An 18,209-nucleotide genomic window follows, 5' to 3' on the forward strand; every position below is an offset into this window, starting at 1 on the left:
AGAGAGTAAACGGCGACTTTAAGAACCGATGCCGCTGTAGACACACTCGAACATATTTCAGTGTTTCAAGGCCCTTGCCTCACACTCACTTTCACTGAGTTATGTTGCTAAACTGAATTGTGGATATGTTGCTTTTGATATCATTGAAGATTTGAGAGGTTAGGAAGTACCTCTGGCAAATTAAAGCCACATTATGAAAAGCTCCATAGAAAGTGAGATGCTTGTACAGCTTGTTGGTGAGTCCTACATAGTTAGGATAGCTAGTCCTGCAATTGGCACAAACCTCTGTAAAGCTAGCTAAACTGCACAGTTCTAGTTGGTGACTGTGAAATTTTAATGGAAGGACATTTTAATTGACATGTCTGTTTCCTTTTTCTTTTTTTAAATTTAGGTGCCCTTTTGTAGTTTGCTAGCACATACTGTAAACTCACAAAGCAGCTATCTAATAACATAAGCAGGTATAACGCTAAAAATCTGTTCATTTTTGCACATTATTCATCTTCTGTGGTGACAGTGTGGATAATTTTGATGGATTAAATTATTAAATGTGATTAATGGATTTGTCATTACAAAATATAACGCAAAAGCAGTTTGTAAACTTTGAAATTCTCTGAAATTACGGCCATTTGAATAATGGCACTGTAAAATGTGGCTTTCATTCTTTAGTATGTTTCACCGTTTATTTTAATTATGGATTTGATGAACTAATGAATTCATCCTGTGATTACTGCATGGTAGCTAATCCCCCCCCCCCCCCCCCCCAAAAAAAAAAAAAAAATGATGACACACTAACGGTCACTGCTCTGCATAAACGACATGTAAATTAGCACCATGCCCTTCACTTACTCTGTAGTCTTTGAGGAGGAAAATGAGAGATCCTCTGTGCTGTCAGGTGGATACAACATTTCTTAGATTCTATAGAGCAAATTATGAGATGAAGCTATGAACTGTTGTTAATATGAATAGAAAATAAGAAATACTGTCCAACATGTCACACTGAAAAGTCATTTTCATTTCCAAGATGAGTTCTTAAGCACTGTAATTACGTGGGTTTTATTGCAAGTCAGTCAGTTTGTTTGGTGACTGATTGTTTTGTGTAGGATGGCTTTGATGCACGTGTTGGAGCAGTATCTAATTATTGGAAATGGAGAGCGGAAGCCCTGAGGCTTCTGTCTATAGCTGTCATCTGGATGAATGTAACCCATTGGAGAAGGTCCGTGACCATCTCTTTTTCGTGTGATTCTTCTTACCTCATCGTCAATGTCTTCCCGATTTTCTTAATAGTTTTCAATCCACAGTTTAGGCCACTGTGCCCTAATCTTACACTAATTGGAATGTGGGTTTGAGTTTACAAATCAAAGGTTCAAATATTAGGAAAAATGTTGGATATTAAAAGCTGCACTATGCGTGTCAAGTTTCCCTTCAAGCCTTTACCTTTGTGTACATCTTGATTGTTTCTCTTGGACATTGGCTCCAAGATCCAAATTTCATGTTATGGATCATCAATGGTAATGAGTGGTGGGTCTGCATTTTTCAGCAGAAGACTCCAGAGTATCCACACCTGAGGCAGCATGAGCTCAACAGTAGATGATGAGATGAGATGATGAGATAGCCTTTATTTGTCAGTTGCAGGTCTTTTGCCCACAACCGAGATGACAGACCTTGCCGACCGTACATACAATACACAAACATCACATTGGGGAGACAGGTCAGGCTAGGTAGCGAGAAAAAAAACATCGAAATATGTAACACAAAAGGATAATACAGGAATGCACAGATATCAACACACCATAGCACAATAAACACAGACAGCAACATGGGAAAGAGTTCCAGTGTGTACATCTGATCTGGGACCGCTGCAATCTTTCGACTGCGCCTCCAACTGACCCGATGTCCACATCAGAGGGGAGGTAAGCGTTGGAGGTGGCGTTGGATCCGGAGTAGGGAGGGTGATGTGCCGGTGAGTGCTTATCAGTATATGTATGTGTGTGCGTGTCCATAGTTCAGCTTAGACAGTGTCCTTTGCCCTGCCAGGCTAAGTAAACAGTCTTCCAGCCAACCCTGGTGGCCTTGCATGGAATGGGAAGGGGAATGAATGAAATCCACAATCATTGTCTTTTTGTCCTTGTACATTTATGTGTAAGTGTGTACTGTAATCAGCCCCAACAGTGTGTCTGAAAGAGAACATTCAAGGAAACAATCAAGTGTAATCTTGAGTTTTCTCTTTACTCACTAGTCTTTCATGTTTCACGTTTAACACACTGACAAACTGGTGGGCATCAAAGTGCAAGTGGTTACAGCAGTGCAGAAGTCCAAAAGGAGATGGTCTTAAAGGGAAATCAGCCAACTTTAAATCAGATACATTTAAGATTATTACGGTTTTTATTTATGTATTTATTTAATTATTTTAGGAGCTTCCGTCCATGTCTTAGAGCGAGAGGCAGGGTACACCATGGACAGGTTGCCAGTCTGTCGCAGGGCTAACACAGAGACAGAAAACCATTCACACCTATGGGCAAATTAGACTTTCCAATTAACGTATCCCCACTAACTGCATGTCTTTGGACTGTGGGAGGAAGCCGGGGTACCCGGAGAGAACCCACGCAAACACAGGGAGAACATGCAAACTCCACACAGAAAGACTCCGGCCTCATGGTGGAATTAAACTCAGGACCTTCTTGCTGTGAGGCACCATGCTGATTTCAGTAAACTCAAACACACACGCACACATTTGCCTCAACGCTTTCCTCTAGTGCTAGTTTAGTTTTTGTTTGTATTTAATTTTAAGAAATCAAAATTTCTTCTGGCTCCACAGTAATTTTTGTTAGAATGACTTATTTTTGGAATTACACAGAAAAATCATCTGCGGAAAAATGTTTAATATTTCCTCCTCATAAAACGCCTCAGTTTTTGTACTGCTCAGCTCTGGTCATTATCTGCAATCAGTATACGGTCATGTTGTTAGGTTTTGTTATTGTTGTCTTATGGGAGAGTAGTATTCACATCAGTCAGTGGATATTTTTAAAATCAACATCATTTCTGGGGGCTGAGTAGTTTGCGTGCTCCGAGCCTTGAAAGTCATCTGGTGTCTTTTTCCTTGCCAGCAGCAGGTTGCTCTCGGACCTTCCGACACCCACTCTGCATCAGCAGACAGCTGCGTCTCCCTGGAGATTTAAATAGGCCTTTGGGGGGGTTTACATCTTATTACAGCATCAACGTCCTGGCGCTAACTAGTTCCCACTGCCGTCCACCATTATCAGTGCTGAGCCAGCTCCGTAATAGCTGTAGTCGATCGTGTGGCTAGCACTCACTGCAGCACTTTCTCATTTCTCGCCATCTCCTCCCCATTCGCTGTGCCTTTTGGCTCTGCTGGATCGGTGCGCACAAGGGCAGACACGCCTCATTGCATGAGCTTTTCAAACAAAGCTTGTTTCCATGGTGACCACCTTTCCCCCTTCTTGTGCTACTTTTATGGCAGTAGAGCACATAATACATCTGCAGTCAGTTATCCCATCCCCAGCAGTCCCAGCTCAGTTTTTATATCATAATGTTTTCTTTTCTTTTGTAGAAAAGCATTTAGAAAATACACATACTCATTATGTATCACATCTATTAAAAGCACCTCATATCTGCTGAGGACAGAGCATAAGAACATGTGACCACTGACACGTATATTTGCTCCACAACCTGTTGTCTTTTTTTTTTTTGTCATCGTCTACAGAGATTTTCTTTTTTCCTCCTCTCACATTTTCCTGAAACGATACGTTCCCTAGGGGGCGTTTTAGCTCTGTTGCTGTCTGTGGATGCTTAAGCTGTTGGAACACTGAAATCTCTTTTTACATGTTGTTATATACAGCGCTGCTAGAACCACTCCATCTATCAGCCTCTCGTAGTTGTTTCACAGTCATTTTTCATCTTTTATTTGGTTATTAAAACGGGCTCTGCTATTCATACAGGCAGACATGACGGTTATATGACTCGCATACGGTTTGTTCTCCAGTAACTTAATTAACCTTGATGTGACATTTAAGCCCTGCGCCCTCAAGGGATTATCCAGTTCTCTTACAGTAACAGTTGTAATGTATTATTATTTGCAAACTGCAGCATCCTTGGTTCAACTCCAACTGAGGGATTAAATTGCACGTCATTCTCTTCTTTGCACTCACATGCCCTGCTGCCTCTCTTCACTGCGCTGTCTAATAATGGCAAAATGCCTTCACCCAGCCCCCCAAAAAGCTGCTGGCGTTTAACAGCTGAAACAGAAATAGAAAACTCTGTCAAGCCCTGTAATAGCACACGAATCCTCACTTTTAATGACAGCCAGCGCATTAGGATATTGTCTGCACAGAGGCATTCTTCACTGCCTATCCACATCCAGTAATTGGCTGTGAGGATTCCTCTTTGCTGGAGCTCAGCATATATCGAACGAGACGCTAATGGATGGAGCATCACCGCCTCTGCAGCTGCTGCAAACAAAGGGTTACAAAGAGTCAGCCGCAGTCTAAAAATAGACTGTTGCTCTCGCCTGCCTCTGCACAGGCCTCTGTGGATTTCACTCTTAAGCTTTTGCACGTGAGCTAAAAATAACCCTCTTTGTGAAAACATACACACACTTGCTCTCGGTACGCTCGTCGCTCTCTGCTTCTCCCCAGTGACAGAACACAATCGCGCACCGTTAAAGAAATATGCAAAAAGGCTCGGGAGAAATTGTCGATTGCAAACGATTTGCTTTTCTCTAACACGCCGTGGAGGACGTGTTTGAAATTGTACACACGCCTCACAGCAGGATCACAGCCTGTCACTCGAGGGGACATGCATGCATAGCGCTGCGACCACAAGAACTACACAAAATATCTCCAGCAAACAAGCTAAATAGCTTTAATACCAACGCAATAGTTACTGACGGGAAGCAATTACAGAAAATTTCATGAAGCTTCAGCATCGCCACTGCCGTCATTGGAATCATTTTTTAAAGTTGAATCTGTTGGTAGTGTTTGTTTTTGAAGACTTGAATCTCTTGCACCGCTAAGGTGTTTGAAGCAGAGAGGCGTGCATTCGCAGAGCTTACAGCTGAAATGATTCGTGTCTTCACATTGGTCAGATGAAAGCAGTCCCATATGCTTTAATGTGATTATCGTCTACCTTTGGTCTGAGGCAACACAGCATTTAATTAGGATGGGGTCATTTTTCTGTGACCGTCTCATCCTAAGCTGGTGTCATTACTGCCATTAAAAAGGCTTCACTGACACAGCTTATTGCAGGATGGTGATAATTAGGAATAAAGTGTTAGAAGTCACACCCAGTGGACAAGATGGTATTTAGTAAAACAAGGCCTGTTTGCGTTTAGAGCTTTTTCATGTCTAACACAGCACACATGGAATAGCTGTAGCTCTCTGCATGAAAAATGTAATCCAGTCGATGCTTTTGTGAGTGAATCTTGTTTTTGTTTCTTTGGCGGGGGGAACAGCATCTTCCAAGGGTTGTGAAATTGCTTTTGCCGTTTGCTGTTCAAATAAGAATAAGTCTGAAACTACTGCTCATATTTATTTCTGAAAATAAAACAACAGTAGCACATCTGTTGGTCGGTTATCGTTTACACTGAAATGGACATTAACTACTGACATTCAGTCTGAGAGATCCAGAATCTCAGAGATGTAAGGCAGAAACTTCCACCACATATCGTGTCATAGTTGCTGCAGGACTGCAAACAAATGCAACCAGTTGGCAATCAGCTCAGTTTAGTTGCCTGTTGCAGACAAGTTGTGCTTCTTTGCGTGGGTTGACTGAGACTGATTGGAGTGTGTTGGCAAAAAGTCGGCATTTACTAATTAGAAGGCAGTTATTTACAAGCTGTCTGAGAGTGATTGCAGTCAGTCTGAGTGGGACAGTAATTGTTTGGAGGTTTGGAGACAAGTTGCCTCCCACCAGGCAGCCTATGCAATCAGCTCATGATTGAAGGTGGTTGCTTAGAGGTTGAGAGTGCACCGCTGCTGCACTTTGTTGCAGCAACTATGTGCAGTTGGTCAATGAATGAGGAAAAAAGACATCATGTCAACCACTTTTTTTTTTTTTGTTAGTTGCAATGTTTGGATTCCTTCTTTTTTGTAGTGTAACTGAGATATTATATGGATGGAGTGCTGGAGGGCTCATTTACCAGCTTGGTTAGAAGGCTGCACATAAACTTCATGGCTGCCAAGCAGAGACTAAACTTAAATATCAGAATTTCACTCACCAAAATTAAAGCTTCACAGCTGCTTCTTTATCATAACACAAATTAATCATACAAGTAAACATAAAAAAACAATCATTAGCCAACAATTTCATTTATTATTTAAAAATTTAGTTTAGCAGTGGTTAGCAATTAGCAATTTAGTTTAATTTAGCAGTGGTCTGGTTTTACACCAGAAGATCCCCTAACCCAGTTGATAAACTCTTTGAATCAGTACTGAGGTGTCCATAAATATCTGATATCGGTCAGCCCGGCAGAGACTGATCGATATCAGATTTATATCCAGCCAGTTTCCTCAAGAGCTCGTGTTTACAGACGGACAAGCTAGTTCTGAAGACAGAAGCTGCAATCTTTGACTAACCTTAAAACCAACACCACGTGGAGGACTGAACTCAAATCCCAGCTTCAGCTTTCTCAGCCCTGTCCTTTGTGTTCCCAACCTTGCAATCCCTGCTCGAGCAAAGCGATGAAAAACATTCTGGACTAAAACACACACTGGTACTGCGTCAAAGCTAGGCACCATTTTTTCCTTTTTACAAATACAGCGTATGACACAAATACCTGCTTCTATGAATCTCTTTTATCAGATGCAGATTTCTTTGACAAAATTGGTTATTTGTTTTATTACAGTCAGTAGGCACAGCACCATGAAGATAAAGTGTTATCAGTAGGGTCTGTTTAAACCCTGCCTGCTCAGCGAAGCCACAAAAAATAGCGCAGAACATGACTGTACCCTTATGTTCTGTGCTTTAAACATGCTGTGATACACCTCTGCCTTGCCTCTGCTGTCACTGGGAGTCAAGCTCATTGTTAGTCATCAGAATACTGAATAGATGCAGGCTAGAAAACAAAAACAAAAACAAAAATATTTGCACCTTATAAAAATACCAGTGCCAAAGGCCTGCTCCCAGACACATGATAGCAAAAGAATAGACCTCTGTATTTGCAGGTATTTGTCGTGGACATGAATACAATTGCTTATTTCTGTGGCTCTGGCTTCCATAAGCACACAGCCTTTGAACATTTGTTTGAGTGGCCAATTCACAGCTCACCCTTTGACACACAGGAATGTGGTTGAAATAAGTTCGTACATCCATCTAATCTCACATCTCCACGTTTTTCAGCCTTGGGAAATAAACACCAAGCTGTCTGTTATTGAAGGAGGGGAGCAGGGAGGTGAAATGGACTGGGAATTAGGAGTAGAGATGTTCCACGGTGGCCACAGCTCAGCACGCAGTTTGTTATTAAAAGCTTTGTAATAGGCTAGATTAATCTCTAGATATGGTGTAATCTTTGAAAGACTCCACAATCAAATCACTGGAAGAAGATGGTGGGAGTGGGAGTGGGAGAGCTTTCTTTGTTAATGCTCTCCTGCTTTAGGAAAACACCATTTTGGGTCTGGTTAGGTGGTGGATGTAGCCTTGGCTCCATATTTAATTGCTGTGCAGTGGCCCTGCTTATAATGGATTTCAGGTGTTCACTTTTTTAAAGACAGGGTTATCCAGAATGCAGTTAACCCAGTTTTAAAATGTATTTGAGCAGGTTAGTCATTGTCTTCTATGCTTTATAATACTGTTTTGAAATCTAATTAATATCCCCCTGAGACCCAGCTTATTCAGTATTTCCTCACTAGTGGACAAAAAGTTAAACTGAGAGATGCTGTTTTTCCCTCAGTTCTCAGGGGACATTGTTCTGATAGATTTATTCGCCTGTATTTTACATACAATAACAATTAAACCTGATCAATATTAAAAACCATGTGACTCTTTAAATGATAAAGCAATACCTAATTTGTTAGTATCTTTTTTCCTGTAATCGGTCAGTAGTGAGATGCCAGCAGCTTTGACATAATGGCAATATTTGGTGTCCAAACCGTGAGAATGATTAGCGGATATGATTATTTATAATATCATGGCATCGGTAGACGAACTTTGATTCACTTTTGTTTTACATGTTTAAAGTGTTGCTGAAAATGTTGGCATAACTGAAGCCGTGCTCTATAGAGTTTTAATTTTTTTAATTCTTTATTAAAACCAAGTCAGAAGTAAGTGATTTGAGAATTTTTGTGACTTTTTGAGCTCAAACTGGAAGCTCCACAGAGCAAATCAGTTTGTTCTGGTGTTTCTACTTAGACAATGAATACAGTCTGATAATCTGAGATATGTAATGTTGGTAATGCAAACATGTAAATCCTACAGTTTTAATGGTTATAATACAAAGGTGTGCATTGAAAGCATTTAAGCAGTTGTTTCAGTTTGTTTAGCATGTGGAGCCAAAGACTGAAGAAAACCTGCTGCTTGTTCTTGGTTTGTGGTCATATAAACATGATTATATCTGCAGTGAACAAACACTATTGAAACTCAAATGAAGTTTTGCTCTAAACAATCGCTCACTGACCAAATGTTGCCCACCGCATGAGACAAGTGTTGTCATGACTGCCACTGGTCAAAAATTACATATGTTGAAGGCCAACAAAGGATGTTTGAAAAATGCACTTTTTAACCCGAGTTTTGCAGAAGTGCAGCAGACGTTCGTGGACGTGCTGAATATGAAAACCATACGTTCTTCACTGTTGTAATTGCTAAACGTTTATTTTGTATTTCCCTTAAAATGCATTTCTTTCCGTATTACCATTTGAAGTGTAGATTTGAATGTGACCATCTGTCTCTTGGTAATTACATGAAGAAAACCAGTCCCAGACTCTGCCAGTCTGCGCCCTCCAATTTATCAACCATTTTCATTGTGCTACACAGTATTTATAGACTTAGTGTGTCATGTGCGCTTTTGAAGATGACTAAATAAAACACAGTGCCCATTTGAAGGTGGGACTTCAGTCAGTGACATAAGCCTAGTGCCACTAATCTTCAAAGGCGGGTGTATTTGTGGTGCAGCAAAGAGCAGCTTTCCTTATTGTCTTGGTTTTGAAGTCGTAATTGTTATTTAATTTGTGTTGCGCTTTGTTGTAAAGGCTGTGGAATAATAATTGCATTGCTTTTTCTCCTCCACCTTAATTTGATGCATGTGTGTTTCTGGACACACCCAGAAACACACACGGTAGAGACCAATACCAGCTTGAGCTGATTTAATTTTGGTAAAAATCAGGTTGAGCTTAAGGTCACACCAAATGTGACAATCAGTAAAATTTAGTTTTAACTGTAATGTCTTCACAGTAATATACTAGGTACTCAATTCCTTGGGAGACGTGAGTACCTAGGTTGGCTAAGTCATTGACCTTTACCCTCATTCTTAGCTCACAAGGTCAAAGTTGATCTTGAAAAAAAAATCATCATATGAAAGGGCATGGAAGGAGCTTTACAACACACTTTTTATTTTTTCAGTACAACGTCTTGACTGAAGCGCCTATATTTATCTCCAAAGGTTCAGTAAAAATAAAATTCTACTAACTTACCCTTCCTGTCGTGATCAGGTCAAATCTCCCCGATTTACAACTTAAAACACTCATAAATATTGTGTTTTACATCTGATTGCCTCAGGGCCTTATGACATCCTCCACACTATGAACTTGAACATATAAAAGTGAAGATCACCTCTTTTATTAAATTTTGAGTGTTTTAATCAACCTAACGACCCCCTTTGGTGATGAAAAATGTTTGTTATCGTAATTTCAGAGTTGTTAAAACAGACCAGTCAATTTTGACTGGGAACAGTAAAGGGGGTTGGGGCTGCACAAAACTGGAGGCTTAATAAGTTATCATTTGAGTTGTCGGTGATGATGATATAGTGAAAGACAACACAAGAAACTAGTTCACAGGACACAGCCACTGTGCTCTATGAACCAGAATCCAGAGGTGAACCAGTCAGTGGATAAAGAGCTCCGCTGTGGATTTCTTATCAATAAAAAAGCAAAGCAAAGGTGGCCTCGTCGTTACTTTTTATGTTGATTCCTGTCAGAGCAGTGGTTCAACCTTAAGGCTTAGAAACAAACTGGGAGGGAGACACGACTTTTATCAAAACTGTTTTTGCAAGTTCATTCAAATCACAGCAACCGTTGTCTCAAGGCACTTGCCAGGTCTCTCTTGAAAATGAGATTTTTTACCTGGATAAATAAAGGACTAATATTTACTTTATATTAAAATCACAACAATCAAATGGCCCCATATGAACTAGCACTTGGTGACAGTGGGAAGGAAAACTGTCAGAACCAGGCTCAGGGAGGGACAGCTCTCTGCTATGATTGGTTGGGGGTAAGCAGGAAGTTTAAGTTAACCTCCATGCTACCTGATGGATGTTTGGGTGATTTGCAGGTGACTAGAGAACTAAAAGTCATATTGTTTCATTTCTCAAAGTAGAGAGTGATAAGACTAATAAAAGCAGGAAGAAAGACTGCTAATGATTTCATTTTTGTTCTGAACTTTCTATGTGAGGTAGAATCTGTTGGCGTCTGCCTCACAGTTTTACAGCAAAACATCATCATGACACCAGTAAGACAGGCCTAAGAAATGTCTTGTCTGCTGTTAAGTGCTGCTGTAGAATTTTTTTTTTCTTGTTTCAGATTGCAAAAGGAATTTAATAGTTTTGTAATAAGCCGAAGGATTACCTAGTTGCACTGGCTGCATGCATAAAACCCTTTAAAATGCATTCAATTGTATCGTGGTAAAAGTTGCAATAAGTGGCTGCACAGTTTAGCAACACTCTAAAACAGGCAAGAAGTCTAACACTACCAGATTTTCACATCACAGAATTATTATAGCTCAAATTTAACCAAACATCTGCATATTACAACATCTAATAGATGAGGAACATCATCCACAAAAATGCAGTCATGTCTCTATCAGCACTTGACAGAAACACATGTTTGTAGCTGCTAGCTGCTGATTGAACTTCTTTTAGCTCAATGGATGATGGCAAGCAAGTGGGACTCCCTCTCACACGTCATTCCATTTGTTTGTAATTAATAGACCTTAGAGACAAGTAACAAGCTTGTTATTCTTTTTCATATTTTCTGTCATATACAGTTATAATTTTGGCTTCATTTTAAACAAGGACACATTTTTAGGCTGATGTGTGGAGAAGTAACTCCTCTGAGCCAGAATCTCTGGCGTTAAACTGCTCTAAACAACCAAAATGTCTCTGCCTGACGTCATTGAGTGTTCCATGACCTGTTGGCAAGTGGTTGCTGGTTGTCACTGGATGAAATTGGTTGCAGAAATGTGCCTTCCATACAAACTACAGGTGACCGTGGCGAGCTGCTTGTGACCAAAACAACTGCGATGAGGTTTTTGGTGCAGCAGTGAATGGTTACCAGGGAGCCGCTGATTGGTGTCTTGGCTCACATGACTGTCAATAACCACTCATTATCAGTCAGGCAATGTTCATTTTTCCCTAGCGACCACTGGTTGCCAGGCAGTCACCAACCAGTCTCTAGGGTTGTGTGAATGAGGCAAACAGGGTCTGGCTGTGAGCACATAAGCCCCCACTCATGTGTGATTCAAACCATATGTCTTTGGGGGCTATCTAAGGTCCTTTATGCTAAGGTTAGCATAAAGGAAGGAAGTGAGGTGAAATAGTTTTCCTAAGACAGTGAATTTGACAAAGTATAATATACTTGTTGAATGAAGCATAATGTAAAGAAGAATTATTTTGAACTTAATCGTACAATGCTACTAAAAATGAACTGGAAAAGCATAAAAACTTCCTTTTAAAATTGTTATCTATCTACATGGTTTTCTGAGGACGAATAATAAGTTAGAGAAAATGCAACACACGCCCATAGCTGGTGTAAGCCTTATGCTAGGTTTCAAAGCCCTTCATTGCGACTGTTTTTGCCTGCCTTATAAAAATCTCTGATGATTGTGTGTTAGTATCGGTGTGCTAGGATACATGTGATTCACTCTGAATTCTACAGAAATGTATGCAGGCAGAGAAAGAATGGATCCAATGGATCTAGTCCTGAATAATGTAGAGGTAATTACAAGTGGTCTTGTGGGTCATTTTTTTCCACACATGCAGGAAAGGTCTGTCTAGTTTGTTCCAAGTACAGTCTGAATCCTGGATGTGACATTTGAGGTAACCTCGGGCAAAGATGAGCCTGACTTTTGTTAATAAATAACTTAGAAACACCCACAGTATAGACGAGGAAACTTGCACCTGAGGGTGTTTGCTCAGACTAGATAAATAATTCAGCACTGGCCAAACCACACAAAGGCAGGTTGCATTGGCTGCCATCATGCTGAGGTGTATGCAAGGTTTTCTGCTGAGATCTGTTGCGGGATAATGAGAAAATGTGTCCTGTAAGTTGACGAAGTATATAATTAATATTGGATAATCATAATTTTAAATGTTTGAATGTAGTTACAGCTAGTTACAGTATGAACTATATCTAAGAAAAAGTAACATTGACTCTGAACACATCAATTTTTTAGTTACTCCATGGACTTGAATTGAAGTCTCCTCTGCTCAGTTACAGTCCTGCTCTTCTTCTTTCTCTTTCTGTCTTCTTCTTTCAGCTGTTCCCTCTAGGGGGCACAACACCGAATCATCTGCCGTCATCCTCCTTCACTACATCCATGTTTATGTGAATGTTAGATAAAATGCACCTATGCATATGAATGGGTGAATGTTGCATAGAGCACTTCAGCTACAGTAGAAAAGAGCAACATAATAACCAGTCCATTCCATCCATTTACCGTACCAGTCCTTGCATATTTCTCTCCCACTCCTGACTTAAGTCCTTTACACACCAGACACATAAAATGCATGTATTTTATGTGTGTTAAATATATTTTTCAACTCACCCATTCTTAATGGAGCTGCTCACACTGGTATACTGCTGTGTTTGGCAATAAGTGCACTTGCAGTTCATTGTATACATTGTATACAGTAGTATACAATGACATACAAATGGTAAATGGCCTGTATTTGTATAGCGCTTTTTACTAGTCCCCCCTAGGGACCCCAAAGCGCTTTACACACCCAGTCATCCACCCATTCACACACTGGTGGAATGGTGTGTGAATGGGTGGCTGCCCTGGGGCAGACTGACAGAAGCGAGGCTGCCATATCGCGCCATCGGCCCTTCTGGCCAACACCAGTAGGCGGTAGGTGAAGTGTCTTGCCCAAGGACACAACGACCGAGACTGTCCGAGCCGGGGCTCGAACCGGCAACCTTCTGATTACAAGGCAAACTTCTAACTCTTGAGCCACAATCGCCCACGTGTAGTAAATAGTAAAATAGTACAATTTTACCTCCGTACAGCTAGATGTTGCTATAAGTTGGCTCCCTGAAATGATTTCATGGCCTCCTCAGATCTGGTCCCACATCTGCTAACAGCTCAAACTGCCCCACTGACATCCTGAAATATATATTAAAGCAACCATGATACAGCTTCATCTCCTGAATTTCATAACTATGAAATTCTCCCTGGTCCTGCCTTCTCGTGAGAGTTGGATTAACGCAGAATCCCTGTTGCTTCCTTTTCTTGTTTAGAAACATCAGATCCAGCTCATCATTGCTTGATTCTGGCATTGTTATTTTCACAGTGCGTTTTTAGAATTTGCTACAAAAACAACACGTTCAGTGTGCGTATGCATTTCATGACAAGTTTGGATCTGGAAATTCTGATTTTTGTGTCACTTTTCGTAAAACTTGTGTAATGGCCACCTGCTTTACCGCAGTTCTTCTCTTTCCACCTCTCATGGAAATATGGTCTCTGTTTTTAGTCCCGGTCAGTAATCTTGCTGAAGGCTTTCCAGGGAGCTTTTACAATAACCTGATAATAACTGAGTACAATAGTCCATCTTAGAAGTAATAACTGTATGAATTAGCTTTTCAGCATCATTCTGAGACAGGATATTTCTAATTTTAGTGATATTGTGCAAATGAATAAAGGTAGTCCTGCATATTTGTTTAACGTGCACACAGAAAGACGAATACTGGTCAGAATGACTCCAAGACTTCTCATACTGTTACTGTACTCTGCTAACACTGAGGTCTCTCAATAGTTTTGTTGTATACAAATATATGTATATAAAAATGCAATAATAAATTCTCTCAAGAACCTGCTAAATATTGATGTTTTATATTTTTGGTGTTTTATGTTTAACTTTTAATATTTGGTCATTTCCAAAGCTTAACAGTAGCTCAAATATCAGCTGCGAGCAATTTGAACTCAATAAAAATTCATGTCATTCATGCTTTTTTAACTTAGTTTCAAAGTTTTAAATGACAGTTATGTAAGGGTTATTTCCAGAGTCATAAACCTTTTCCTTTTGGCGGGTGAAAAATTACATAAGTACGAGTGTACATCTAAGTGCTTCTCCCATTTCCTGTTGCAGGATGGCCATCCAGGTGGACAAGTTTGACTTTGAGAGTCTGCCACAGCCGGACCAAGAAAGTGTTCGCTTCAGTAACCCCAAACAGCTGGAGGAGGAGCGACAGCACGCCCAAGGCTGTCAGATCAACAGCAAGCTGGGCATCTGTTGGAGCATTATATCCTTTCAGTGGTTACATGTACTATAAAAGCATCTTTAGGGGAATTGGCCTAAAGTGAACTACAATGACCGTAGACGTAGTTGGTAAATACGCTCTACCAGTTGCAGCTAATAATCCCCTACAGTCGTGGCCATAATCACGGTCAAACAGATTTCGTCAGCATTCCCTTAACTGTTGTTGTTTGTTGATATCAGTTTGATCAGTGTTAGAGCACATCTGGACCCTTCATCTGGAGGCCTTCTGGCCAGTAGGCAACATTTTTTGCCCGCATTAGCAGATGGGGACGCTTATGGCAGAGCACTTGCTACTCTGACACTGTGAAGTGATATATTAGTAAGTGGGAATATAAATGTGAAATTAAATTTGTGAATTGTGAAATGAGACACTTTGCCAGAGCTCTTAGTCTGCGGTCCATTAAAGATAGTGACATTGTATTAGCATACCTACTCTGCGAGATTTAATTAGAAAAGTTTCCATTTGTAGTTTTTCAAAATGTATGAGTATAGCATGTGGATAAAACACAAGCGGGAATGGTTGGCAGTGATCTGATTGTGCCTAACATTGTTTCATGAAACCACCATCCAGAGTGCTTATCCAGCTGTTAAGTGATGACGGCCTGTTTACAGCGTCCTGCCATGCGATTGCGTTCGTCCCTAACCATCGTGAACCCTCAAGTTAACGTCATTGAGCAGAAAAAAGTTGGCGTTCACCAGCTTCACTGTGTTTATATTATGCTAAACACAGCTCTGTAGCTAGCACGTTATTATATTCCTGCTAGTCAAACTTCAGTAACCCTACAAACATCACTGCTGTTTAGTTTTCTGTCTTCATTTATGTTGGAAGTGACAGCAGAACTGTATGTTTTAATTTTTCAATAATCCCTCAGAACAGGAACTGTCATAGATGGAAGCTAGCGAGCTAACTCCCTGCTAACTTCTAACTCTGTTAAAAATCATAAATTCTGTTTTCATGGATGACTGGATGTTAAAATTAAATGTTACACCTGGTAGAGCAGCAACACTGTTCATTTTATTACAGATGAAAGAATTTAGACAGTTTGTAACTGTCAGTGATGCTGCAGTGTTCGTTTAACTTTGGGACCTGAAGCGGAGTTTGGACCTGGAAACGGTTAATGACGTCAGACTTAAAGACCAGATAGAAGTGTGTTAGGAGGGGTTAACGTTTTGGCTCATGTGTTTCGTATCTGTTGTTGTTCTCCATGTTGAAGATGTTTTTGATTTAGCAGATATAGACTATCCCCAAGTCAGGACTTCTATTCTATATTAAATTCTCTATGTGGAAAAATTGAGTTTTAGGGAAAGGTAGAAAACCTTTTTGAGCTGTTTGCCAACAGACAGCTATTTGGACAACTGCTCATCTTTTGCTACCTTGGTACTTGATATCCTGATTCTTAGATGTTCTGCTCAAAGAGGATCCAAATGCAGATGTTTTTTGGGAAGACTGTTCTAATAAAAGAAAATTTTAGTCCAGAACTTAGTAGTGAGACTGCACATATTAGAAACATGGAAAACTGGGGTGGTGAAAGAAGCATAAAAAAATAACTAAAGCTGCTCAGGTAGCTTAACAGTGTTGAGGAGCGCACACAAACTAAATAAACAAGGAGGAATGGGTGAAATTAGCCAGGGCTGGTTAGAGAAGCACAAAAGTGGGAACCGAAAGCAAATAAACCAAAGGCAGTGAAGGAAAATCATATTTTCAAAATACAGCATAAAGCAGTACAATGAATAAGGCTTAACAACTTTGCAAACAAAAGCTGACGTGATTACACCTTATACTATCTGTATTTTAATTAACCTGCATTAGTCCACATAACGCTTTCCACATCCAGACTTGAGTGTCTGGTATGTTGTGCTACATTGACACAAGTGAAAACAATAGCTGGAGCCCATGGGATCACCGAAATTACTTCTACTGTCTGCAAAGAACTTAACATTTTTGCTTCAAAGACACAGGTCTGTGTAATTTAACTGTGATGAGGTTTCAGAAATTGCAAATCTACATGCACAGAAATTTCTGTAAACTATTTAAATTCAGAATCCAGCCAGGACTTCAATTCCGTTCAGTGCAGTTTTATTAATATAGCACAAAATTATAACAATGGCCACTTTATATTTTAAAGCAAAGCCCCTACAGTGTCCTTTGCTTACAGCTAAGACATCTTCAGTTCTTTTCTGCTGCCACGATAGGGAAGCAGAGCTTGAGAGAAGTATATAGTCAGTCAGTCTGGATTTATCTTTAGTGCCTTATATCAGCTCATCACTCAGTAGTTGGCAGTACTATGCACGTATCTAAGAGCTCAATTCAATTCAATTCAATTTTATTTATATAGCGCCAAATCACAACAAATGTCGCCTCAAGGCGCTTCATAGATACAGAGAAAAGCCCAACAATCATATGACCCCCTATGAGCAAGCACTTTGGCGACAGTGGAAAGGAAAAACTCCCTTTTAACAGGAAGAAACCTCCGGCAGAACCAGGCTCAGGGAGGGGCGGCCATCTGCTGCGACCGGTTGGGGTGAGAGAAGGAAGACAGGATAAAGACATGCTGTGGAAGAGAGACAGAGATTAATAACAGATACGATTCAATACAGAGAGGTCAGTTAATACATAGTGAGTGAGAAAGGTGACTGGAAAGGAAAAACTCAATGCATCATGGGAATCCCCCGGCAGCCTACATCTATTGCAGCATAACTAAGGGAGGATTCAGGGTCACCTGGTCCAGCCCTAACTATATGCTTTAGCAAAAAGGAAGGTTTTAAGCCTAATCTTAAAAGTAGAGATAGTGTCTGTCTCCTGAATCCAAACTGGAAGCTACTGATTGTTAGTGAGCATGGTAACCAGTTAATGGGGAATCCAGTCTGGGAGCTGAAAATGCTGTTTTCTATGTGTGTATGGATTTTGTTTTGTTTTTTCATGAGGGCGTAAACACTTCTATCACCATATGCATTGGTTTATCTCCCAGCACTTTGGCGGCTTGTAGGCAGGAATGAAGAAAGAAAGCGACGTATGAATATATTCCCAACAGCATTCCCTTTACTGCAACAAAAAAAAAACCCTGAAGCAGACTGTTTGAACATATGTTACTACTGTTGTTTCTTTTTTTGTTTTTAAGTGTGAATAGTATCATGTATGATATATTAGTCAGGATGGTGTCAACAGGAGATTGACCTATAAGAACAAGCCAAAGAAAAGGATTTAGAGGCTTTGCAGTACTGATCTAATTGGAAATAAGCTACACCCCCGGGCTGTAGAAATTAAAAATGTGACATTTTACCCTTTCAACCTTCATTATGGGTGGCTTGTGTTTGAAAATGGCTCATTAGGGTAGAGTAGAACTGGTATAGAGTCTGTTACTAATTCAGTGCAAGCGACTCAACTGGCTGTGCGACAGATGCCACATTATATCATCAAGTCAAACCTTGATGCTATTATTTTCTGCACACTGAATCACATCCTTGTTGATAATGACTCAGCTGCTAAACTTGTCAGAATAGCACAATGTAAATT

General features: G+C 40.2%; 1 protein-coding gene across 5 annotated transcripts in view; it reads left to right on the forward strand.

Annotated features, from left to right (window-relative positions):
• The window catches only part of trappc9 (trafficking protein particle complex subunit 9), a 241,430-nt gene that overhangs the window by 149,198 nt on the left and 74,023 nt on the right, over positions 1 to 18,209 (forward strand). For all 5 annotated transcript variants that reach the window (XM_085148881.1, XM_085148882.1, XM_085148878.1 and 2 more), the window contains one exon: positions 14,525 to 14,678. In XM_085148881.1, the coding sequence (XP_085005007.1) occupies positions 14,525 to 14,678 (154 nt within the window). The remainder of the gene's footprint in view (positions 1 to 14,524; positions 14,679 to 18,209) is intronic.

This window comes from Neolamprologus multifasciatus, chromosome 22 (assembly GCF_963576455.1).
Source record: "Neolamprologus multifasciatus chromosome 22, fNeoMul1.2, whole genome shotgun sequence".
Taxonomy (NCBI): Eukaryota; Metazoa; Chordata; class Actinopteri; order Cichliformes; family Cichlidae; genus Neolamprologus; species Neolamprologus multifasciatus.